The sequence below is a fragment of the Bubalus bubalis genome, chromosome 18 (assembly GCF_019923935.1).
Source record: "Bubalus bubalis isolate 160015118507 breed Murrah chromosome 18, NDDB_SH_1, whole genome shotgun sequence".
NCBI classification, from domain to species: Eukaryota; Metazoa; Chordata; class Mammalia; order Artiodactyla; family Bovidae; genus Bubalus; species Bubalus bubalis.
The window spans coordinates 60,323,290-60,348,092 of NC_059174.1; the positions used below are offsets into that span (position 1 = coordinate 60,323,290).

At 39.9% G+C, this 24,803-nt stretch overlaps 1 protein-coding gene across 10 annotated transcripts in view; it reads right to left on the reverse strand.

Moving 5' to 3' along the window:
- Positions 1-24,803, reverse strand: part of LOC102402095 (zinc finger protein 724) — a 56,980-nt gene that overhangs the window by 17,457 nt on the left and 14,720 nt on the right. For 2 of the 10 annotated variants that reach the window (XM_045163325.1, XM_045163326.1), the window contains exons 2-5: positions 24,442-24,525; positions 10,225-10,351; positions 9,646-9,738; positions 987-3,823 (exon numbers count right to left, since the gene is read on the reverse strand). In XM_045163325.1, coding sequence (XP_045019260.1) covers positions 2,004-3,823; positions 9,646-9,738; positions 10,225-10,351; positions 24,442-24,456 — 2,055 coding nt within the window. In that variant the 5' untranslated portion in view covers positions 24,457-24,525 and the 3' untranslated portion in view covers positions 987-2,003. Of the gene's footprint in view, positions 1-986; positions 3,824-6,052; positions 6,277-9,645; positions 9,739-10,224; positions 10,352-17,915; positions 18,500-20,466; positions 21,209-21,232; positions 21,319-24,441; positions 24,526-24,803 lie in introns of those variants that run through there. The other 8 variants (XM_045163327.1, XM_044931488.2, XM_045163324.1 and 5 more) reach the window with 8 other exon arrangements.

The window sequence follows — 24,803 nt, forward strand, 5'->3', positions numbered from 1 at the left end:
GATTCTCCAGGCAAGAACACTGGAGTGGGTTGCCATTTCCCTCTACAAGGCATGAAAGGTTGCTGCTCAACCACAAAATATGCCTGGATTCTTGGCCTCCTGAGGAAAAGAATTCAAACTGGGGCCAGAGATGAAGCTTGATCGCACAGAGCTTTTGTGTAATAAAGTTTTATTAAAGTATAAAAGAGATAGAGAAAGCTTCTGACATAGACATCAGAAGGGGACAGAAAGAGTGCCCCCTCACTAGTGTTAGCAAAGGAGCTATATACTTTTAATTAGTTATTCCAGTGAATCAAAAGCATGTCTGGAGGTTGTAAAGACCTCACTAGAACCACTTCCATAATTTACATTTTTAGACAACAGGATTAGCCAGGTTTTTTTTTTTCGAGAGACTATCTTCAAACAGGATAATTTGTTACATAATCCTAAGAAATGTAGAGGGGGGAAAAAAAAGTTCTTCCTACTTGAGAATTCCAGACCCCTCTCTCCTTGAGGATCGCAGGACTTATCAATCAACCTGCCTAGAAATTGACTCTCTCAGTGTGATTGAATGGGGGCCTGTGAATAGACCCTGGGGTTCAGCAAGACTGCTGGTCTCAAGGAAGGTGGTCATCTAGTGCAGGTGCTCACAGGACTGGCTGGTGTGAGTTCAGGGAACTGCAGGCTGCCTGCTCCCAGACAGACGCTGAGGCAGCAACAGCACGGAGCAGTTCACGGAAACTGTCTACAATACTTTCTATCATCTTTCTTATTAGAACCATCCCAGTGTCCAAGTAGTTACAAAATGGGAGAGGAGATACAACATAGAAATGATGGAATGTATCTGAAGTTATGAGAAATTTAAAGCTAGTGTGTAAACTAACTTCCACATATGCCATCTCTCTGTGCTACCAAATAGTTCATTGTGGTCTCTTCACTACAACCTTAAATAAGGTGGGCGAGGTTACTGTTGGTGGTGGGTTAACACTTCATTCATTACAATCAACTGAAACACTAAAAGCCATTCACTTTCATTAATAACCATGTATTAATTTCACACATAGTTGAAATAAAACCTTTTACAAGCCACAGTATGATCCATGATTAAATACAGATAAAAAGTATGGGGAAATATATTCATTTTTTGATAAAATGATGTGAGATTTGTGATTTTTATGGCTTACCAAAGCCTAGGAAGCACTTCACAAGCATGGTATACACTAATTCCATGCCTTTTCCAGGAAGGGTTTCTTACGTTTCTAGGTTATCACTGTCTTTATTTCAACAGTGTCAAGTAATAATCATGACTTGTGTTGATATTATAAAGATACATCAGTATTGCAGTGAACTGTCATTGTGTTCTTCTTACAAATCAAGGATATTACTATTTACACCTAACAACCAACTTCTGTCTTACTTTAATACATGGAAAGATTAAATGACCACTTATATCATGGCTACCTGCAGATATTTCACATCAATGACAAATACCTCCATTTAGATGTTCATTGTCCATTTTATATTATGGTATCCTTCATCTTCTAATGGAGAATAGACAGAAATGGTTGCAACACATATAAAAAGGCTAATCTTTAGTAAACCATCAAAAACCTATGTTTGCAAAAACACTAGAAACAAAGCATAGTATGGATTATTTGAGTGCTGAATTACATTGACTTCAAATAATCTCAAATCACGTCATTATTAACAAGCATACATACATTACTAAGAATTGTAACTTTCTAAGCATCAACCTTCATCTCACGATTCATGCTAATATATCCATTTTCTATGTGTTTTAACTATGGAGTACTCCCTACAGTCATTGTACTTCAGAGAAACCTCTGAAAACAAAATTGATGAAATGGTTTCTAGCATGCAACCTCTGATATTTACTTCAATTTAACTTTTGATTAAATACCTTTCTACATATTTGTTACATCATTTCCATTGGTTTCTTATATAAACTCTTGTGTTTTCTAATGCATGTTTAGGACAATCCTCTTCCATCACTTGTTCCATTACTAGGGTTTCTCTTCAGTGTGTGTTCTCAGATGTTTAGTGAGATTACTACTATGACTAAAGGCTTTGCCACAATCTGTACATTTATAAGGTCTCTCTCCAGTATGAATTCGCTGATGTTGAGTAAGATGTGAGCACTGAATAAAGGCTTTACTACATTCTTTACATTTATAAGGTCTCTCCCCAGAATGAATTCGCTGATGTCGAGTAAGAACTGAGCAATGATGAAAGGCTTTGTTACAGTCTTTACATTTATAAGGCTTCTCTCCGGTATGAATTCGCTGATGTCGAGTAAGATTTGAGCACTGAATAAAGGCTTTGTTACATTCTTTACATTTATAAGGTCTCTCCCCAGAATGAATTCGCTGATGTCCAGTAAGAAGTGAAAGACGATGAAAGGCTTTGTTACATTCTTTACATTTATAAGGCTTCTCTCCAGTATGAATTCGCTGATGATAGGTTAGCTGTGAGTAACAGATAAAGGCTTTGCTACATTCTGTACATTTATAAGGTCTCTCTCCAGTATGAATTTGCTGATGATAGGTGAGATGTGAGTAACAGATAAAGGCTTTGCCACATTCTGTACATTTATAAGGTTTCTCTCCAGTATGAATTCGCAGATGTTGAGTAAGATGTGAGTTGTAAGTAAAGGCTTTGCCACATTCTGTACATTTATAAGGTCTCTCTCCAGTGTGAATTCTCTCATGCTTAGTAAGAAGTGAGCGAAGGTTAAACACTTTGCTACATTCTGTACATTTGAAAGGTTTCCTTCCTGTATGAATTTTGTTATGTCTACTTAGATGGCATGACTTACTAAACACCTTCCCACATATCTTACACTTGTTTTCTTTCTGTGGATTCTGAACAGTGTGCTGTTGAATAAGTTCTGAAGACTGATTAGAAACCTTACCATATTCAGTACAAATCCTTTCTTCAGTACAGGTATTCTTATCTACAGAAAAACCTGACATTTGGTCAAAGGTATTTCTACATTTATTATTTTTAGAATCCTTGTCTGAAGATTCGGATCCCTGATGTTTCATGAGGTTTGAGTCTCCTTCAACCGTATACCCAGTTTCATTGCCTGAATACCTTCTCACTCCACCATAAATACTCTTGTAATTATTGGAGCTGGAGCTCTTACTTAAGGTATGACTCATTTTATTAAACATGGAAAGTTGTTGAGTATTAACCATATCACAATATGTATTGAACAATAATGGTTGGATTGTGTCTGTTCCATTATCATCAACATGATACATCTTGGAATGCAGAGAAAATATTTGTTGGGGGAAGAAAAATGACACCCTGCTCACGGATCCCTCAAATTGATTAGATTGTGAGTTTGCCCTCTCACTGTTAAATTGTAGGTGTTCAGACATGCTTGAATGCGTATTTAGTCGAAGCCTACATTCAGAATTGCCTGAATCACTATTTGCACTAGGGACTAGATTACCTTCCAGATTTTTCACGTTTCCTTTCAGAGAACATGTATGTTTCAAAAAAGGATAGAAATCTTTTCTTAAACACTTACACTTCTCGGTAGATGTTGAAGACTGAAGTTGCTGTTTTCCCCAAGTTGACTCACGTTGCTCATTTCTTTTTCCAGTAATGTTAGCATTATGTGTAACTGTCTGCATTTCTTTATGTCCATATAAACATCCTCTCTGTCTTTCATTTACCCTTGTATATTCCCTGTCTTTCATTAAATTTAAGTTTCTGAGGTGAAATGTTTGATATATTCCTAGGTTTGCTTTTGGGAATACATCTTCTAACGCTGCATTCCTCGGCATCAAATCCTGGGTGTCTTGTAGAGACATAGCTGAAAGATACCAAATAACAAGTAATTTTCCCTGCTATTCTCAGTGAATATCTTTAAAAGATTTAGAGAAAATTGATGACCATTAGCTAGTTTAAAAATAAAACAGACGGAAGGATCAAGATGCCAGAGGCTTAGGCAGATGTGGACTCATTTCTCTCTACACAAATGAATGAGAAATGGAACAATTCTCACAGAGCCCAGATGAACATTAGTAGAGGCCCTTGGAAATTTGAAAGGACAAGAAAGGCTCCTGCTGAGCCAGGTAGGACAAAAGAAAGAAGAAGGAAGAGGAAGAGGAGAGGAAGTGGATTCAGGCCTGAAACCCTGCAGGGAGATGAAATTGAGGAGAGGTCTCCATATCGGGGGAAGCCCCTCAGTGGGGTGAAGTCAGTTTGGACAGGAGGAGAGTCTCATTCTCTGTGAGGAGAGAACATGGCAACCAGGGTGTGGCAGCAGGACAGAGTGAGAGCTGAACACAGGGCACTGATGCCAGCCCTGCCCACCCAGCCATACAGGCATGTGCACCAATGAAGAAAAAAGAGCTGCGTTCTGAAATGTGGGGTTTGTAGAGCAGACCCAGGCAGCGGACTATAATTGGCAATGAGGAAACATCCTGAAGGGATGGGAGTAAGGGAGGAGCTTTGCAAACAGGATGTTTGTGGTGGAAGCCTGAATCATTCGAGAGCAGAATGCCATTGGTAAGTGATATCCAAAGAAGAAGCCCACTGCATCCCTTGTCCCTTGTGCTGGCCCCTGCTCGACAGGGACTATGAAGAACTCCACCCACATAGGTCTTTTGAGCCCTAAGTTATGGCCTTCCCCATTGGCCTCATCCACAATCAGAAGACTCCTGTACTCTGGGGGTAGCCTTAGGAGCAGACACCTGTGAGTTGGCCATAGGCACAGATGGAGCTGAAAGCATAGGTGAGCCCCAGGGATAAAGAAGAAAAGCTGTAACCTCTCCTTGAAGCAACACAAGCCATGGTCTTACACCCATGACCGGCTTTGTAACCTCAGCCCCTACAGAGCGTCTGAACCAACAACCAGGGCTCTCCCAGTCATGGCAGGAATAGCTTTAGCAGCTATAGACTTTGTGGGCTCCTACAGAAGGGAGCTGGGCCAGGACAGAGCATGAGCTGCCCCATAGAACCACAGCGGGTCCAGCTCCACGGTGAATGTAATCCTAGGACCTGACTTCACTGAATCTATGATGGTGACCTTGTGAAAACAACAGCTGAGAGACACCAGGGCCACAGTTCATCATGCCCATGGTTAAGGTGGACAAGAGCAGTACCAACACTACATAACATAAAAGCTTGAAGAACGCATGAGAGGGGGCACCAGAACACACCCTGAAGTGAACATTCCTAGAGGAGTAATACTAAGTGACTTCTCTCCCAGTGGGTGTGCTCCAATCCCACCTGCCTGGCTCCACAGATCAGAATCACAGCTAAGACTCAGATCTGTGGGCTCTATTCCACCACGCAGGGAGCAGGCACCACCAGAGAGAGGGCATTAACAACCACAGAACAAGGGGGAAACAGCCCTGAATATCCACGGCAGGCTCTGGTCACAGTTAACAGCAATCAGAGCACAGATCAAGAGAGGATAAGGGCACAAACCTCTGGACCAATCTCACCCACCAAGGTGCAGATACCAGAAGGAAGACTAACTACGTTCCTGCACCCTTCAAAACATAGACCACAAACAGAACGCTGGACAAAATGAGATGGCAAACAAATAGGTTATGGGGAAGAAACAAGATAAAAACCTCCAAGGGCCACTGAATTAAGAGTTGACAGGCAATCTAATGATTACTTCTTGCTTTTAGTCATCTTAAGTGGAGACACCAAGCACTTTCACAAATCCTAGGTGCCTAGTAATTCTTAAATCCACTTCTTGCCACACATGTTTCTGAAAATGTTCTATTAGATCTTTCAATCTAAAAGTCATAGATGATAGTGACAGAGAACTTAGCAGAAACTGAGGAGACATAAGGCGCTGTCTGAGGAAGCTGAATACAAATTAGAGAAACTTAATAAAATATTAGTTTTAAGAAATCAAATACAGAGAGACTTTCAAACTATGATGGAAAGAGGGAACTCTACTCATTGCTCTGTGGAGACCTAAATGGGAAGGAAATCAATAGGACGGTAAAGACTAGAGATCTCTTTAAGAAAATTAGAGGTACTGAGAATATTTCATGCAAAGACGGGAACAATAAAGGACAGAAATGGGATGGACCTAAAAGAAGCAGAAGATATTAAGAGAAGTTGGCAAGAATATATGGAAGAACTATACAAAAAAGATTTTAATGACCAACATAACCACGATGGTGTGATCACTCACCTAGTAACAGACATCCTGGCATCCAAAGTAAAGTCGGTGTTAGAAGGCAGTACAACCAACAAACTAGTGCAGGTGTTGGAACTCCAGCTGAGCTATTTCAAGTCCTAAAAGATAATGCTAAAGTTCTGCACTCGATAAGCCAGCAAATTTGGAAAACTCAGCAGTGGCCACAGGATGCGAAAAGGTCAGTTTTCCTTCCAATCACAAAGGAAGGCAATGCCTAAGAACTCTGAAACTACTACACAATTTCCCTCGTTTCAAACAATACCAAAGGCTCAAAATTCTCCAAGCCAGGCTTTAACAGTACATGAACCGAGAGCTTCCAGATTTTCAAGCTGGATTTAGAAATGGCAGAGGAACCAGAGGTTAAATTACCAACATCCCTTGGATCACAGAATAATCAAGAGAGTTCTGGGAAAACAACTACATCTGCTTTATTGACTACACCACAGACTTTGGTTGTGTGGATCACAAGAAACTGTGGAAAATTCTTAAAGAGATGGGAACACCAGATTACCTTACCTGCCTCCTGAGAAATCTGTATGCATGTCAAGAAGCAACAGTGAGAACTAGACATGTGACAATGGACTGATTCCAAATGGGGAAAGGAGTACGTCAAAGCTATATATTGTCACACTGCTTATTTAATTTATATGCACAGTACATCATGTGACATACCAGGCTGGATAAAGCACAAATTGGAATCAAGATTTCACGGAGAAATATCCATAATCTCAGATACACAGATGACACCACCCTTATAGCACAAAGTGAATGAAAGGTTGTTGCTGAATCATGCAAATACGCTGGGATTCTTGTTCCGGAGGAGAAGAATTGAATTCGGGGCCAGACACGATGCTTGTTTGCTCAGAGCTTTTTGTAATAAAGTTTTATTAAAGTATAAAGGAGATAGGGAAAGCTTCTAGAAAAAGAAGGGGGTAGACATCAGAAGTGTGTAGAAAGAGTACTCCCTTGCTAGTCTTAGCAATGGAGTTGTATACTCTCCAATGAATCCAAAGAATGTCTGGAGGTTGTAAAGATCTCACCAGACATATTCCCATAATTTACATTTTAAGATAACAGGATTAGATAAAAGGTTTAGTCCAGAGACTGACTTAGGCAGGATACATTATTGTTATCAGTTGAGTTCAGCTCAGTTGCTAAATCGTGTCAGACTCTTTGCGACCCCATGAATCACAGCACACCAGGCCTCCCTGTCCATCACCAACTCCCAGAGTTCACTCAGACTCACGTCCATCGAGTCAGTGATGCCATCCAGCCATCTCATCCTCTGTCGTCCCCTTCTCCTCCTGCCCCCAATCCCTCCCAGCAGCAGAGTCTTTTCCAATGAGTCAACTCTTCGCATGAGGTGGCCAAAGTACTGGAGTTTCAGCTTTAGCATCATTCCTTCCAAAGAAATCCCAGGGCTGATCTCCTTCAGAATGGACTGGTTGGATCTCCTGGCAGTCCAAGGGATTCTCAAGAGTCTTCTCCAACACCACAGTTCAAGAGCATCAATTCTTCGGTGCTCAGCCTTCTTCACAGTCCAACTCTCACATCCATACATGACCACAGGAAAAACAATAGACTTGACTAGACAAACCTTTGTCGGCAAAGTAATGTCTCTGCTTTTGAATATGCTATCTAGGTTGGTCATAACTTTCCTTCCAAGGAGTAAGCATCTTTTAATTTCATGGCTGCAGTCACCATCTGCACTGATTTTGGAGCCCAAAAAAATAAAGTCTGACACTGTTTCCACTGTTTCCCCATTTATTTCCCATGAAGTGATGGGACTGGATGCCATGATCTTCGTTTTTGGAATGTTGAGCTTTAAGCCTCTCTCCTTGGGGACCCCTAGACTTCTTATCAACCTGCCTAGGAAATGACTCTGTCACAAAGAGGAACTGCAGAGTCTCTTGATGAAACTGAAAGAACAGGGTGAAAAAGCTGGCTTCAAACTCAACCTTTAAAAAATGAAGATCATGGCTCCGGTCAGATCATTTCATGACAAACAGCGGAAGAAACAGTGGAAACAGTGAGAGACTTTAATTTTTTGGGTTCCAAAATCACTGCAGATGGTGACTACAGCCATGAAAGTAAAAGACGCTTGCTCCTTGGAAGAAAAGCTATGACCAACCTAGGCAGCATATTAAAAAGCAGAAACATTACTTTGCTGGCAAAGGTCCATCTAGTCAAAGGTATGGTTTTTCCAGTAGTCATGTATGGATGTGAGAGTTGGACCATTAAAACAGCTGAGTGCGAAAGAATTGATGTTTTTGAACTGTGGTGGTGGAGAAGATTCTTGAGAGTCCCTTGGACTGCAAGATCACACCACTCCATCCTAAAGGAAATCAGTCCTCAATATTCATTGGAAGGACACGCTGAAGCTGAAGATCCGATATTTTGGCCACCTGATGCGAAGAACAGACTCACTTAAAAAGACCCTGATCCTGGGAAAGATTGAAGATGAGAGTAGAAGGGGACAACAGAGGATGAGATGGTTGCATGGCATCACTGACTCGATGGACATGAGTTTGAGCAAGCTCTGGGAATTGGTGATGGGACAAGGGAGTCTGGCTTGCTGGAGACCATGGATCACAGAGTCAGACTCAACTGAGCAACTGAACTGAACTGACTAATATGTATAATTGATTCTCTTTGCTGTATAGTAGAACAGCTATATTCCAATTAGAAATTTTAAGAAAGATTTTTTTATATAGTCTAAAAATTGTCATAGTTTGAATCAACCATTAATAATATAGTGGAAAATGTGGTAAGATTTCATGTCAATTTATTTTAAAATTCTCTGAAGTAATAGAACATAATAAAGTATTTTAGCATGTTAGAATTGGGGCAAATACACTAAAGATATTTAATGTGAGATCATATAAGGAAAAGTGAAACTTTGAAGTCAACCTGAGTTGTGTATTCTTTCATTTTCATGAGGTTTTGCTTTCTGCAGTGAAAAATTACTTGAATTTGAAATTTATTCAGAAGGTCCTATGTGTTGCTCCCAGTGGACAGGAAATTATAAATCAGAGAACAAAAACCCGTCCCCGGTATTCCTAGAAGTTTTTCAGTTTGTCTACCACTCCACTCACACATTTCTGTCTAGAGGTAGAAGGAAACTTTAAAAGGACTGTCATACAGTTACTCAGAAATGGGCAGAGTTTTCCTAGGGTCCCCAAGAAATCGAAAAGCAACGGATGAATGCAGTTTGTCACAAGCCAAGAGGAGACTTTTAGTTCACACTGTGATGGAGACAAATAATCACTGGTGACAAATTCATGAATGATTTAAGAGACAGAATGGGGCAGGTGATACATTCCTATGACAGTAGCAGACACAAACCCAGGTTCCTGAAAACCATTTCCACTGAAGCAAATCTTCCAAAACCATGTGATGAAGGATGAGTTCCTCACTGTTCCTTGGACCTCTCATCTGAGTCATCATCTCCATCCATTCATACCTACCTGGGTAAATGGCTGTTGTCTCCATTCTCCTTATATTCCTGGAATCCTTCAATTGCTCCAGAAAGGTGACCAGGTCCAGTTTAGAGACAAGACCTGTTGATCAGAGAAAGGAATATTTGTGTTACAGATTCATCAGTATCGAATCCAATATTATTCAGGTGAGACGAGAACGCATTTTGTTCTAGAAAACGATCTCCTTAAATACTTTATTCTAAGCTGCTATACAATACTAACAAACACCTAACAATCAGATCCTGAGATTCTGGTCAAGTAGTACTAAGGCAAAAGTAAGTAGTGTCAATGTGAAATTAAGAGAGAGTGCAACTATTTAATACCACAGAACTTACACAATTACCACGAACCTAGAAGGAAGGAGGCAGAGTACATTAAGCAAGAAAAACGTCACCAGCATAACGAATCAGGAAGGCTTTCTTTCTAAACTAACAAATACCCATTTTCCCCTAGAAATCAGAGATCTGAAACTACTGTGGGAAGCAGAAAATTTCAGAAGACATTCTTGGCATGACAGACAAAAACCCAGTGGGTAAATAAGGGATTCTGGAAGGCAGTTATCCTCACCCAAGGAGGCCAGGTTCCCGTAGTTCTGTAACATCACGTCCCTGTACAATTCCCGCTGACCGAGGTCCAGGCATTCCCACTCCTCTTGAGTGAAGTCTATGGCCACATCCTGGAACGTCAGCCGTCCCTGAAATACAAAGTATAAATGCCATGTGGCTGTGGGAAGACTTACTAATGTGACCCAAGATGAAAAGAGCAAGTTCAGAGACCTGGTCATGATTTAGTAGCTTGGCTGTTATTACAAAATATATTTTTTACACAGTAATCCTTTCTATGCAATTTCTAATGTGAAGAAAAGAGGATGAGTTATGACCCAGAAGCCATTAGAGAAACTATTCTCATCTGAAAGAGCAATTACAAAATAATCAGGGCAACATTAGCATATTTATTCTTTAGTGTTCTACTCGTGTGACATGGGATAAATTGTTTGTCAAAGAAACAGGAATTTTTTTTTTTTTTTTTTTTTTTTTAAGCATATTCTCAGCCAAGAGTTCTGAAGTGGGGCCAAAGCCACATTTCTAGCAAGGATATTTGAGTTAGTAATGTTGAAAATTCTGCTCAATGAATGATGATTTTGAACAGCAATGAAATAGAATAGTAAGGTAAGAATTCATACTTAAGTTGGAACTTGAACTGTTTTAGAGATTTAACAGGTCTAATGGGATAATAACCTTTCTTGTGATCTGGGTTCGTGTTGGAAAAGAATTTCCAGATGTGAGACAAACTGAGAGGGAAGTAAAGTTTATTAGAATGGGGGATGCTGTTAGAAGAGCAGGCCAACTCAAGGGAGAACAGATGTTGAACAGGGGTCCTTAGTCCACTCATAGCCAGGGTACAAGGAGGGGGATAGGGGTCTTGCGGATGATTGCTGAATGGATGAGGCACATATACTGGGTGGGGGAAGAGTAAGAAAAACACTTTCTCCTTATGGGGTAGGAGAGGAAACCATTTATACTGCTCAGGAGGGCCTGAAATCAATACGTACAACATGGGGGTGGGAAAAATGGTAAGGGGTCTTGTTTTTCCATTCCTGCATTCCAAGACCCTCCTTGGTTTTATCTACTCTTTTGTCCCTGGGTCACCACATACCTCCCTCTCTTTATTTTTAGGGCCAATTCTTTGGCCCTTGTTGATACCCTGCTCATGTCTAACTATTTACCCATTTCCCTTCTCACACATTCAGGAATCCAGTTTCAAGGAAAAAGGGGCGATGACTGCTCTGGCTTCTTCAGGCTGAGCAGGGACACATGGGGCTCTGGGTTCCCTTTGCCTACTCTGTCAGGGAGCATTTATGGAGAGAGATGAGAGTCCATGGAATGATAAGGTGACTTGTTTCAGCATTGTCTAGGTGTTAGGGAATATTTTTGCACGACCACTTGGAAATTTGTGGTATTTTAGAAGAAACAATCCTTATGAGAAAGTTAAAGTTACATGGCCTAAAGATTAAGAGAAGTAGAAAAGCTGTTCAGAACAAAAAAAAAAAAAAAAAAGAAAAAAGAAAAGAAAAGCTGCTCAGGGGCTAGTTAGGAGAACCAGGACCGGACACTGGTTTGTGACATTAGTGTTTCTCTAGGTACGAGAAGAAGCCAGAATCTGGGCTCATAAAATCTTTACCTGAAAACATCTGACTATCAGAAGGCCAGTTCTGGGTTTTTTCCAGGGCACAGATTGCCTTATTTCTGATCTATACTCTAGGCCAGGCCTTGTGAGTAGCAAAATCTCTGGACCATACCTGTCTTACTAGCCTCTTGGTCTAGGAAAATATTCCCTTTTCTTCCTTCTTCCCATATCTAGATTTACATTATTACAATCATTGATAGCATTTGGAACTGCATATCAGCATTTTATCACAGGCTCAGTCACACATTGAGTAATATAAGAATCTTCTGAAACAAGCGACATAGAAAATAATATAGCTATAGCTAGCAGTTATTAGTCAGGATGTAAGTAAGAATGAAAAGTCAAAAACTTTCATTAGGTAGAGCCCAGTATTCCCCAAGTCATCTGACTTCACTTGTTAAATGACTATAACCTGGTGGTAATCTCCTGGTTGTATATCATGGAGCATCTAATCTTTATCTGAAGATTGCTTACTGAGATTAGCTTTAGAAACAAACTTAGAATATCCTTTTTAATAACTTAATTAAATCTTTTAGAAATATAACATAAGAAGGAACTATCTCAGAAGTGAGTCTTAGTGAACACTAGACTTTAATTAACAAAACTAAAAACTTAGTTTAACAATAAAAAAAGTTAATATTCAGTTAAACATAAGTTTTTCATTATGAGGGCATTAAACCTGTAGCCAGGGAAAGCTTTAACCCATCAAATAAAAATGAGGTTTTTCAGGGAGCTGGGAAAAGCCAGGCAGCCATGTTGGATTTTCCATAGCCCTGACTCTTTGATTTACAGCTATTGTTCACCCATTTTTAATTCCCTGATTGAGAAGCAGACCATGGCCATATTTTAAGAACATCAGGATGGCAAAAGTTTAACCATGAGAGGTTATTTTTGTAGAAGAAGAATGAGCTTTGTCCATAGGTATCATAATCTTAAGTAATGCTTAGATTTTAAAAATGAATATAAATCACTTAAAGGCAAAGAAACTCATAATCTTTTACTGAAAGCTTGCCAGCTCTTATTCAAAGGGAGCCAGCACGGGAGTTCCCACCCATGACAAAGGTCATGCGGAGAGGCCTTATACGCAAAGTGAGGACTCCCGCCCCCCTCCCCACCCCACGCCCCCCACCGGACCTGCCTGAGCATCTACCCCAAAACTAGAATCTGTTTTACTATTTTACGACTTTCACCAACTCCTCTGACATTAATGGGGGGGGGGGAAGGGGGGGCTATCCCCGACCACCTTTCTCTGAAGGAAATAAACTTAGAGCTCTAGCTAATTAGCCTCCTGGGCATAACAGGAGTGTTTAAATCCAAACCCCTCAGATTGCTCTCTAACTTGCCTGACAGGTTTACCGGGACTCTTACAGCTATGCATAGGATTGTTTACAGTCTCCCAACCGCAAAAGGCACGGGAAGCTTAGAATATTCAAATAGTATAGAGCCGCTTGGAAAGTTAGAAATTGTTAGAACTAGTAGATTTCATTGTTGAGCCAATGCTTGCTGCCAAGTTTCCACATCCCCTGTATTGTATCCTTGAAAGTGTATTAATTAATATAGTTGGTACATAGAAAAATAAGTAGTAGCCTTGGTGTTAACAACTTTAGACCCTTAAGGTAATAAATTCTTTCCTTGTTGTAAACCCACTGCACCTCTGCCCTGTAGGAATGCAACTTTATCTAACACCTTCGGACGATGTCGCCAAACTTTAAAATAATTACTCTTAGAGAAAATAAGTCTTATGGTTGACAAACCTTTATCAGAGTCATAAAATGTTAACAGGCCTTCTGGCCAGAAGATGATGTAAATCACCTAAACCATTTGTATAGTTTGCAGAAAAGAAAGCCTGGTCTCGATCAGGATCAAAGACTGCTGACTTTGCATGATTTTACATCCCCTATTATCCTCTATGCACAACTTAAGGTATATAAGCTCCCTTTGAAAATAAAGCTACAGGCCTTGCTCAACAGGCTTGGTCTCCCCGTGTCATTCTTTCTTGCTTCCTTTTCTCTCCTTTTCTTCTCTATCTTTTCAGGCCAAAATAATTGGAGCATGGGGGTCCTCTGAGACTACTTATTTGCCTGGGCTTCTAAGACCCACTCGAGAAGGTGCCCAAGATGAGGCACCTTCCACTATTCGAGAGGGTGCCTGTGGCCTCCGTAGTCAGAGCAAGTTCGGTGCCACGAACTTTATTGATTTCCCGTGTAAACCAGTTATTACTGAGCCTCTATAATCTCTCAGCCTTTGCTATTCTAATTGCCAACGCCGACCTCCCGAGGGAATCCCTGGATCCAACTGGGGCTGGATCCCGGTAAAAGCTGCATTCTAAGGAAACTTTGTTCTATTAACATAGAGATTAGACTAAATTCCAGTCTGGTACCAGCTTACCAGATAGCAAACAAAACTTGTTTATCGGAAGGTGTATTCTGTTTACAGATGAAATGTTCTGTATATGTCTGTTAAGTCCATTTGGTGTAATACATAGTTTTAAGTCTAATTTTTCCTTATTTTCTGTCTATATGATCTATCCATTGTTGAAAGTGGGATAGTAAAGTCCCCAATTATAACCGTGTATTTCTATTTTCCCTTAATGTCTGTTAATATACACATAAATATATAATATTTAATAAAGATGCAAATTATACAAATATACAATAGTACACATATATAATAAATATATATTTGCTTTCCCGAAAAAAAAAAAAAAAAGAAAAATCTTTTCCATAAATCATGAAGTAGCAGTATTCTTACAAAGTCATCAGAGTGAAACCATAGAAGGCATGTTTAAATCTGATTAAACTGCAAATGAGAATGTAGCCTGGTCATTGCTGTGACTTGTAACACTTTCACAGGATAAGTAGAATTATAGTTGACCACATTTTATTAGGGCGTATCAGATCTATATGAACTCCACATAATTTTAGGATATCTATATTAGTAACATCAACCATACAGTATAATCTGAGAAGATTTATCACCCCTTCAACAGTACTTCCCATGTAATTTAACATGTCCAATGAACCCAGGTAGTTTAATAGCCCCCTGGGATATCTCAGGGGCCCTCTGAAGCATTCCAAAGTTAGCTAGAAGTCAAGTCATTTAGGAAGTTTTGTGGGCAAATACCAAAAGAGGTTATAACACTCAGTCAGATAAAACCATATAGATCACTGGGAAACAATATATTCACTTAGCCAAAGTAACAAAGAAGATTTCAAAGGTAAACCTAGAACAGATCACTTCAGAGGTAAAGAAACTTAAAATCTATTATCAAAGGCAGCTCAACATCTCAAGAAAACATGTATTTATGCAAAAAATTCTTCCCTTGGGGTCCACTTTCCATAAAACATTTTAATCACTTTCTATACCCATTACCCTGTTCTCCCATCCTGAAACAGCCACCTGTAAGGCAGACCTACCTCCTTTTCCCTTCATAAAATGTAATTTCATTCATCATACCTTCTTTACTGAAAATACACATGCTACTTTCTGTAAGCAACCAAGAATTTAAGCATTCTGTAGATTGGCGAACATATATACGAGTGATAATTTCTAAAAAAAAAAAAAAAAAATTCTAGAGAACATCTCAGGATGGCATCAAGATGTTCTCTAGAATTTTTCATGAATAGTCCAAAATCTCTACTTTCTCTGTAACAGGAAGTTAGTCCTCAGTAATGAATGTTTCAGAATCTCATTTTATTTGGAAATGACCAAGCTATTCGATAAACTTCCATCACTTAGTTTAGCACAGCCCTAGAAGTACAGGTTACCAAAATCTAGAGAAAGTTTTAGTCAGACATTTCTAAAGTATAATTATTCTTATAAGAGTTTCTCTGAAAGCTCATATCTCTTTTACATTTTCTTTGAAGTTCCCCCCCCACCCCCCCCACCCCCCCGTTCCTAGAGGTACTTTGCTGGTTGACAAACTTGTAACAGATATAAAAATATTATAATATTTAACTTATAATAAACCTAGGCACAATGAAAATACTGTGCTTAATGACTCTTAGACATATCTACTTTAGATTAGCAAGCAAACATTAATACTAGATATTTAATATTGAATATTTCCCAGCTCATGTGAATCTGAAATTCATTTAGGTTAATTTCTCTTATAGTTAGAATTGTCTGAATTGTAAGAGCTTACTTTCCTTTAGGCCAATTAAATTAGAACTCATTTACAACTTCAGCAATATTATTTAAAAAAAAAAAAAAAAGCGCATACTGAGACATATATAAATCCAGACAGACAGAGATCTCATAGTTTCCCACCTGAGATTTAAAACTTCTCTTTGACCCTCTTTTGTTTGTTTGTTTGGCTTGAAGTTCTGACTTGCCCAAGGCTGAGTTAGGTCTCAGGCAAAGTGGGCAATGTATTTCAAGGACTGGAAAGGGTTAACTTCAAGCTTTGCCCTAGGCAGGCCTTTTAACAAGCTAGTTGTTTTTAAAAACATATGCAGAAAGAAAGTGTTAGGCAGATTCCAAGGGAAAGAAAATTTCATTTTAACTAGTTTTCTCCAAAGTCTAAAGAATATCAGGGCCATCCTGTGTCAAAAAGTCATCTTTCCTTTCTGTAGTTTTAGTTTTATAGCTAAAATATAGACCAAATAATGCTCAAATTAACCCTGATATCAGGGGCATTTCAGCTCATAAAAATTTTGGACTGTCCCTCTGGTGGGAAGTGAGGTCTTTGTCCCATGAGACGAATCTGAAGTGTTAAGGGAATTTGCAGGAGTGAAGGGAGCTTGGTCATTCCCAGCCCTGAGAAACAGGAGTTGTCAAAAGGGAATTTTTTAGGATGTTCAGGAGTGGGGGAAGCTTGGCTCCCTCTCCACCTGAGAGATCAGCTTCCTTAGAAGGGGATTCTTTAGAATGTTAGGACAGTTTTTGATCCTTCAGGCTTTTGAATACAGAAGAAAGAGCTGGACCAAAGGGAACCTCAGAATCCTTTCCTAGAGATCATGTGGATATGAAAGGTCGCATAGAGGTCATCTAGGAAATCTGATGGAGAGAGACAGAGAGGCAAAAAAGGCAAGGAAATTCTGAGTCCTTTTGTTTCTTTTGGCAAAACCTAGTGTGCCATTCAGAGGCCATTCTTGGGGTTCCCCCATTTATATTGGAGCCAGGCCTTTTGGATGGTCAAAATTTTCCAGTTTCTGAGAATGTAGCCAAGGGCTGATTATGAAAGAGCCTCCTGGGATGTAACAGAACCCACTCTTAGCCTACCTACCATAGAATGGGAGTACTGAGAGTCACTGGCTGACAGAAAGGCGTCCCTTTTTCCCCAGTGGTCTCTCCGTGCGACTAATGCACAAAATGGCCGAGCGTCCCAACAGTCGCGTCCTACAGTCAGAGCAGACCTCTGAGAACCGTGCAGCTAAGCTACCAGGTGACACCGGCAAAGAAAGCCAGAGATTCCTGGGAGCAACCAGGTGACTCACCATTTGGTGATTCCCTGAAACCTGGAAGGCACTCTTGGGATGGCTCAGAGGCAACACCCAGGCTTCTGTAAATCAATCCGGACCAAAAGGGAAAGAAGAGAAAAGGACAGGGAAGAAGGCTGAGGAATCCGCCTTACAATATATCTGGGAGGCAGTAGCCCGGGGACAAAGGTCTCTGTTTTGCTTCAACCTGATACAGTGGACGGAAGTTATCTTGCTGGGGGCAGATGCCCTTGTGGCCTGATCCGTTCTGTTTGCCCCCGATCCACACATGGGAGTCTTTCTGGCAGGTGCCCTAATGGGTTTTATGTGTCTGCCCTGTGCCCACACAATATTGGTTGGCATAGTCCTCAGTCGGAAAAAACAAAAAGGAGAGACCCTCAGCCATTCACAAAAAGGAGAGATCCTCACCAGGGCTTCCCTGGTGGCTCAGAGGGCAAAGCGTCTGCTTGCAATGCAGGAGACCTGGGTTTCATCCTTGGGTCAGGAGGATCCCCTGAAGAAGGAAATGGCAATCCACTCCAGTACTCTTGCCTGGAAAATCACATGGACGGAGAAGCCTAGTAGACTACAGTCTATGGGATCACAAAGAGTCGGACACGACTGAGCAACTTCACTTTCACTTTCACTCACCCATTCAAGCTGCAGCTACTTTGGGTGCGCTGAGCAGTGGGGCCTTTGAACATACCAGAGGTGAACCCTGGCTAGAGTTCCTACGTTGCTGCCACAGCACTTGCCTGTTGGCAGAGGGTCCCTGTGAGAAAGGAGAAGCAAAGATGGTGGGAAGAGACTCCAAGTCCCTGAACAAGCCACCAAAAATGTCATGGTTTGGCTGCGGGTTGGGAAATAATTTCCAGACATGAGATAATATGGGTCTGGTTTTTCAGTTTCTGCATTCTAAGACCTTCCTTGGTTTTATTTGCGCTTCACTCTTTGTGTAACCACAAACTTGGTAGAAAGAATCATTTTAACTATATAGTATATACTCTATATATCTTTCTGATTGTTTTTATCAGAGTCTTGAAAGTGTAAGAAAAATAACTAAAAATCAGTAATGTTGCTCTTGTTCCTTTTGGCACATATTTTAAAAAACAGCCATTGAGTGGCAGAGCTGAAACTTTACTTCAGTTTATGTACTTTCGATTTTAACTAATAAAAGACAGACAGATTCACAGAGACAACTCTAAGAAAAGTTGATAGAAGTTTCTGTTCATTGCAGTTCAGTTCAGTCGCTCAGTCTTGTCCGAATCTTTGCGACCCCATGATTCGCAGCATGCCAGCCCTCCATGTCCATCACCGACTTCCGGAGTTCACCCAAACTCATGTGCATCGAGTCGGTGATGCCACCCAGCCATCTCATCCTCTGTTGTCCCCTTCTCCTGCCCCCAATTCTGCCCAGCATCAGGGTCTTTTCCAATGAGGCAACTCTTCGCATAAGGTGGGTAAAGTATTGGAGTTTCAGCCTCAGCATCAGTCCTTCCAATGAACACCCAGGACTGGTCTCCTTTAGGATGGACCGTTTGGATCTCCTTGAAGTCCAAGGTATTAGCAAGAGTTTCCTCCAGAACTATAGTTTAAAAGTATCAATTCTTTGGCGCTTAGCTTTCTTCACAGCCCAACTCTCACATCCATACATGACCACTGGAAAAACCATAGCCTTGACTAGACGGACCTTTGTTGGCAAAGTAATGTTTCTGCTTTTGAATATGCTATCTAGGTTGGTCATAACTTTCCTTCCAAGGAGCAAGCATCTTTTAATTTCATGGCTGCAATCACCAACTGCAGTGACTTTGGAGCCCCCCAAAATAACGTCTGACACTGTTTTGCTATCTATTTCCCATGAAGTGATGGGACCAGATGCCATGATCTTTGTTTTCTGAATGTTGAGCTTTAAGCCAACTTTTTCACTCTCCTCTTTCACTTTCATCAAGAGGCTTTTTAGTTCCTCTTCACTTTCTGCCATAAGGGTGGTGTCATCTGCATATCTAAGATTACTGATATTTTTCCCGGCAATCTTGATTGCAGCTTGTGCTTCTTCCACCCAGCGCTTCTCATGATGTACTCTGAATATCAGTTAAATAAGCAGGGTGACAATATACAGTCTTGACATACTCCTTTTCCTATTTGGAACCAGTCTGTTGTTCCATGTCCAGTTCTAACTGTTGTTTCCTGACCTGCATACAGATTTCTCAAGAGGCAGGTCAGGTGGTCTGGTATTCCCATCTCTTTCAGAATTTTCCACAGTTTATTGTGATCCACACACTCAAAGGCTTTGGCATAGTCAATAAAGCAGAAATAAATGTTTTTCTGGAACTCTCTTGCTTTTTCCATGATCCAGCGGATGTTGGCAATTTCATCTCTGGTTCCTCTGCCTTTTCCTAAAACCAGGTTGAACATCTGGAAGTTCACAGTTCACGTATTGCTGAAGCCTGGCTTGGAGAATTTTGAGCATTACTTTACTAGCATGTAAGATGAGTGCAATTTTGTGGTAGTCTGAGCATTCTTTGGCATTGCCTTTCTTTGGGATTGGAATGAAAACTGACCTTTTCCAGTCCTGTGGCCAGTGCAGAGTTTTCCAAATTTGCTGGCATATTGAGTGCAGCACTTTCACAAGTTTCTGCAATGTAAAGAATACTAAAGACAAGAAATGTTTTAGTCACTCAGTCATGTCCCATTCTTTGTGACCCCATGGACTCTAACTTGCCAGATTCCTCTGTCCTAGAAATTCCCAAGCAGGAATACTGGAATGGGTAATCATTCCCTCCCAGAAGTTCTTCCAAGAAAACAAAGCAAAAAGAAAATAATAAGAAAAAATTGATCAAGTCATGTTAATATTTTCATACATACGGTTCAGTTCAGTTGCTCAGTCATAACCAACTCTTTGCTATCCCACGGCACACAGCTTGCCAGGCCTCCACCAACTCCCGGAGCCTACTCAAACTCATCTCCACTAAGTACAGACATACACTCAAATGGGTCTATATGCTCAATTAGAGGACGAGACAAAATTTTTCATGTCACTAAATCAGGTAATTTTGAATGGGGTAAAATGTACATAATGTTAGAGGATGATATTCTTCATTTGCACTGAGCTGTATTTTAAATTTTAATACAGTTGAGCATAGATTAGGACTAATAAGATTCTTGTAAATATTTTGGAAAATACAAACACCTGTATAATTACCTGCGATGAGACTCTGTGATGTAAGCATGGAGTGTACTGGAAAAGATCAGACCTGGGTTTGGGATGAAAACTCCAACTCCCAAAACCCATCATCTCTGCTAAATACACAGGAGTGTTCATTTTCCAAAGCAGAAAGAAAATAAGAAGACATGAAGTTACTCCATTAATTGTGATAGTTTAGGCATATCCCTCACTTTTTCTTTCCAAGACACTTGTTCAAGTCAAGTGGAAAAAAACAAATTCATAGCATGAGAATCTCACAAACCAGTGAACATGAGTCATGGAGTAAGAAGTACATGGAGGAATGCATTATTACTGCATGGGTATTTTGGCATTAGTATGGAAACTATGATCTGAATCTATCATTAAAAAATGTTAGTTTGGGGACTTCGGTGACTAAGAACATGAGCTCCCAATGCACGGAGGTCTGGTTCTTTCCCTGATCAGGAAACTAGATCCCACATGCTATAGTTAAGAGTTTACACGTCACAACCAAAGAACCTGAACATTACAAGGATGACTGAAGATCCTACTTGCCACAAGAACACCCAGTGAAGCCAAATAAATATTTTAAAAATGTGTTGTAAGCAAATTTCACTTCATATATACCTTCCCTGATCTGTAGCCTAACGTTGCGGTCCTTTAATGGACCGGAATCTGGTGGTCGGAGTCGACAATAAGAAAGTAAAAGAAAGAAAGGGGCTGATATTTCTTGGTTTGTGCAGAGAACCAATAAAGCCCTTGACACAGGGCTTGTACCACTCACGAAAGCACAGGGCATCCTCTCGAGGAGGTCTGGAAAGCCCGGGAAAGAAAGTGAGCTCGGCAGGATTCCACGCTCCAGAGAATTACCTGAGGGAGAGAAAGAAAGAAAGATACGGGGACCCAAGCTCTGATGGAATAAGGGTGCTTTAATGATCTTTGTGTGAGCATATATAGGCTATTAAGGAATTTCTTTGACAATGATAAAGATCAGAAAACCAAACGAATAGTAACCGCTACCAAGGAAACAAAGAATTAACAATGGTCACAAGGTCAGAAGACAACCCATATCTCAACAGGGAGGGTCGTGACTAGGCAGAGTAACCAAAGGGAAAGAATTTACTGAAAGAAATCCATACATACAATCCATTTCATTATCTCAGTTCTGGGAGCAGGACTGAACTGGTATTGTACTATAATATGACTTTTACACAGCAATATTTTCTATGGTAATCCAAAAACAAAAAAAGATGAGAAATGACCCACACACCATTTCAGAAACTATTCTGATCTGGAAAAGAAATGATAAAATAATCAGAACAACATGGGCATATTTATTTTTGAGTGTTGTATTGGTATGACACAGGATGAATTGTCTATCAAGGAAACAGGTAATATTTTTGAAAAGCATACTCTGACCCAAGAGTTCTTGAGTGGGAGAAAAGTGTCATTTATTTTAACAAGCTTAATTTTTTTCAGAGTATTGTTAACAAGCCTCTTTTAACTAGTGATATTCAAAATTCTGCTCCATGAATGACTGTTTTGAATAGTAACGAAATACAACAGTAAGGTAAACATTCATACTTACTTTTGAACGTCAAGTGTTTTACAAATTTTACAGTTCAAATATGATAGCATCCTCAGTAGCAACAATCATTTTAACTATTTAGGATATACTACATATCTTTCTGAGAGTTTTTACAGAGTCTTGGATGTGTAATGGAAATAATTTAAAATCAATTATGTTGTTGTTCCACCTTTTTGCAAATATGTACCAAACATTCCTTAAATAGCTTAAATTTACCTCACTTTATGTACTCTAAACTTTAATAATACACAGACAAACAGATAGGGACAACTCTAAAGAGAGTTCATAGAAGTTTCTCTAACTGTGAAGAATACAAAATACAAGAAAAATAACTGATTAAATCATATGAACATTTTCATGCATACATATATTAAAATGGAACTATATATTTATTTCACTAAAATGAACCAATCTAAGGCCATGGAAAATATGTAAGAACAATTTTCAAAGGTTAGAATAAATAAAAATATTCATGAAATGATGATGGCTTTTATAAACCCTAGGTTTCTGCACACAAAGATGCACTCATAAACACACTACAGGTAAAAGCAACTGTCCATAAGTAACAGATCTTTTGGAAGAAATATTTTTAATCCACCTTTTTTTAAAAAAATTCAAGTATATTTTAGCATTTATGGTAAAACAAACATTTACAAATTTTGCATGAATGCATGCTAAGTTACATCAAGCATGTCTAACACTTTGTGACCCCATGGACTGTAGCCATCCAGACTCCTCTGTCCATGAGATTTCCCAAGCAAAAATACTGTAGGGGCTTGTCATTTCCTTCACCGGGGACCTTCCCAACCCAAAGATCAAACCCAGTTCTCCTGCATTGGTGGCGGATTCTTTACCACTGAGCCACCTGGGTTCACTGAAAACAATTTTTTCTCTTTAGTAAGAATAATCAAAAACACAATATGAGAAATAGTCTACATTTTTATTAGCAAATATACCATGACACCTACCTATTTAGAACACATTTCTAGGACTATGTGAAGAAACTGTAAACCTTTACTGAAGCACATAATGTCTGAAAATCACAAGTTTTACTTGGAAGATGTGGTGACATAAAGACTTCAGTGACTGCAAATTCAGAACAATTCAAACTCAAAACAAACATGGATATTTCAAATATAAGACAGCTGTATCTAGGAAAGCCAACATAACTTTGAATTTAAAAACGAAAAAAACCTAAATAGAGGGCAATTACAGATTTCTGTAATTACAATCTGTAAATCTGTAATTCTTCCAAATTACAGACGAAGTTATCACTGTACAGACTAGTGAAACTTCAAAATAAATGAAGCAAAATAGCAAGAAGGTAGCCAAAGAAGCATACCTGAAGAGAGATTTAGACATTATTTTTAACAATAAAATAGAAGGTAAACACAACAAAATAATTTTTTAATAATGCAACAGCTGAGGTATTCCAAGGTAACAACAAAAATCAGAGGGGGTAAAAAAAAAAGTCAAAGGGCATAAAAGAAAGATTTAGGTTTCAGCATTGTGTAATAAAGAATTTAGGGACTTGCCTGATGGTCCAGTGGGTAGAAATCTGCCTGTCAATGCAGACGACATGGGTTCCATCCCTGATCAGGGAAGATCCCACATGCCTTGAAGCAGCTAAGCTAGTGTGCCACAACTACTGAAGCCCACCTGCTCCAGAGCCTGTCAGTTATTAATACAACGACTGACCCCGTGCCTTGGACCCACAGCTCCACAACAAGATAGTACAGGTCCTCCTAATCAGAACAGAGAAAACCCAAGTGCATCAGCAAAATCCCAGTATAGCCAAAACTAAATAAATACTAAACTAAAAGAAAAAAAAAAAAAAGAATTTGGCAGGCTTTGGTCCCCAGGTTGTGGAAGTTTCTTAACTACTTGTAATTAACTAGTTAACTACTTCCAAGTTTATTAATTTGGAATTTAAGTGTTTTTTTTCTTTTGGAATTTCCTTAGTGACTGAAGTAGCTTTATTACTCTTCGTGGGCCCTGATTAATTATGCACCAACATGACCTACAGTGGGCCCCTAGTTTAATAATGGGATGACTCAGGTTGTGAGGCTGGACATTTCACAAAGACCAAGGATGTGACTAGAGGTTTGGGGCTTTGAGCCAGGTGGGCTTATTAGCCCAACCTCTAAGGAGGGGAGAATGCTGGAGATGTTATCAATCCCGACTATGTGGCTAAACTGCAATAAAAACTTGAGTGAGCTTCTCTGGCTGGCAATACTCTGTTTTCTGTCAGACTGATGTGCCAGGAAGGCAATGGGTCCCTTGGGATGATGACAATGGGTCAGTTCAAACAAACCCGTTCAGAAGTTAAGGAGCTTATCAAGTCCAAAGAAGCAGCATTTCAAGAAAGAGACGGAGCAAACAAACAAAAGGACTATGCCTCTTACCTCGAAATGAGTCATTTCTGATTCCTTGCTTTCCTCTTCCTCTGGGCTTCCTTCTCAGGTAAGATCAGTCTTGGGAAGTGACCCCTGAGTATTGAGAATAGGCTGTTTAATACTTAGAAAAACACACCGAGCTCCCTGTAACACAGCCCCACACAGAGAGAGGATCTCAACAGGTACAAAACAAAATCCTCTACGGCCACTGACACAGCAGGGATTTTGGAACACAGAATCAAACGAGGTGTTTTTAGTTTTATTCTTTTCTTCAGGACTCGCGGCCCTTCCTGTGAAAACCACACGTTCTAGGTTGACCCTCCCCTTCAAACCTTAGGCGAGACCCTGACCAAACTCCATACAGAATAGAG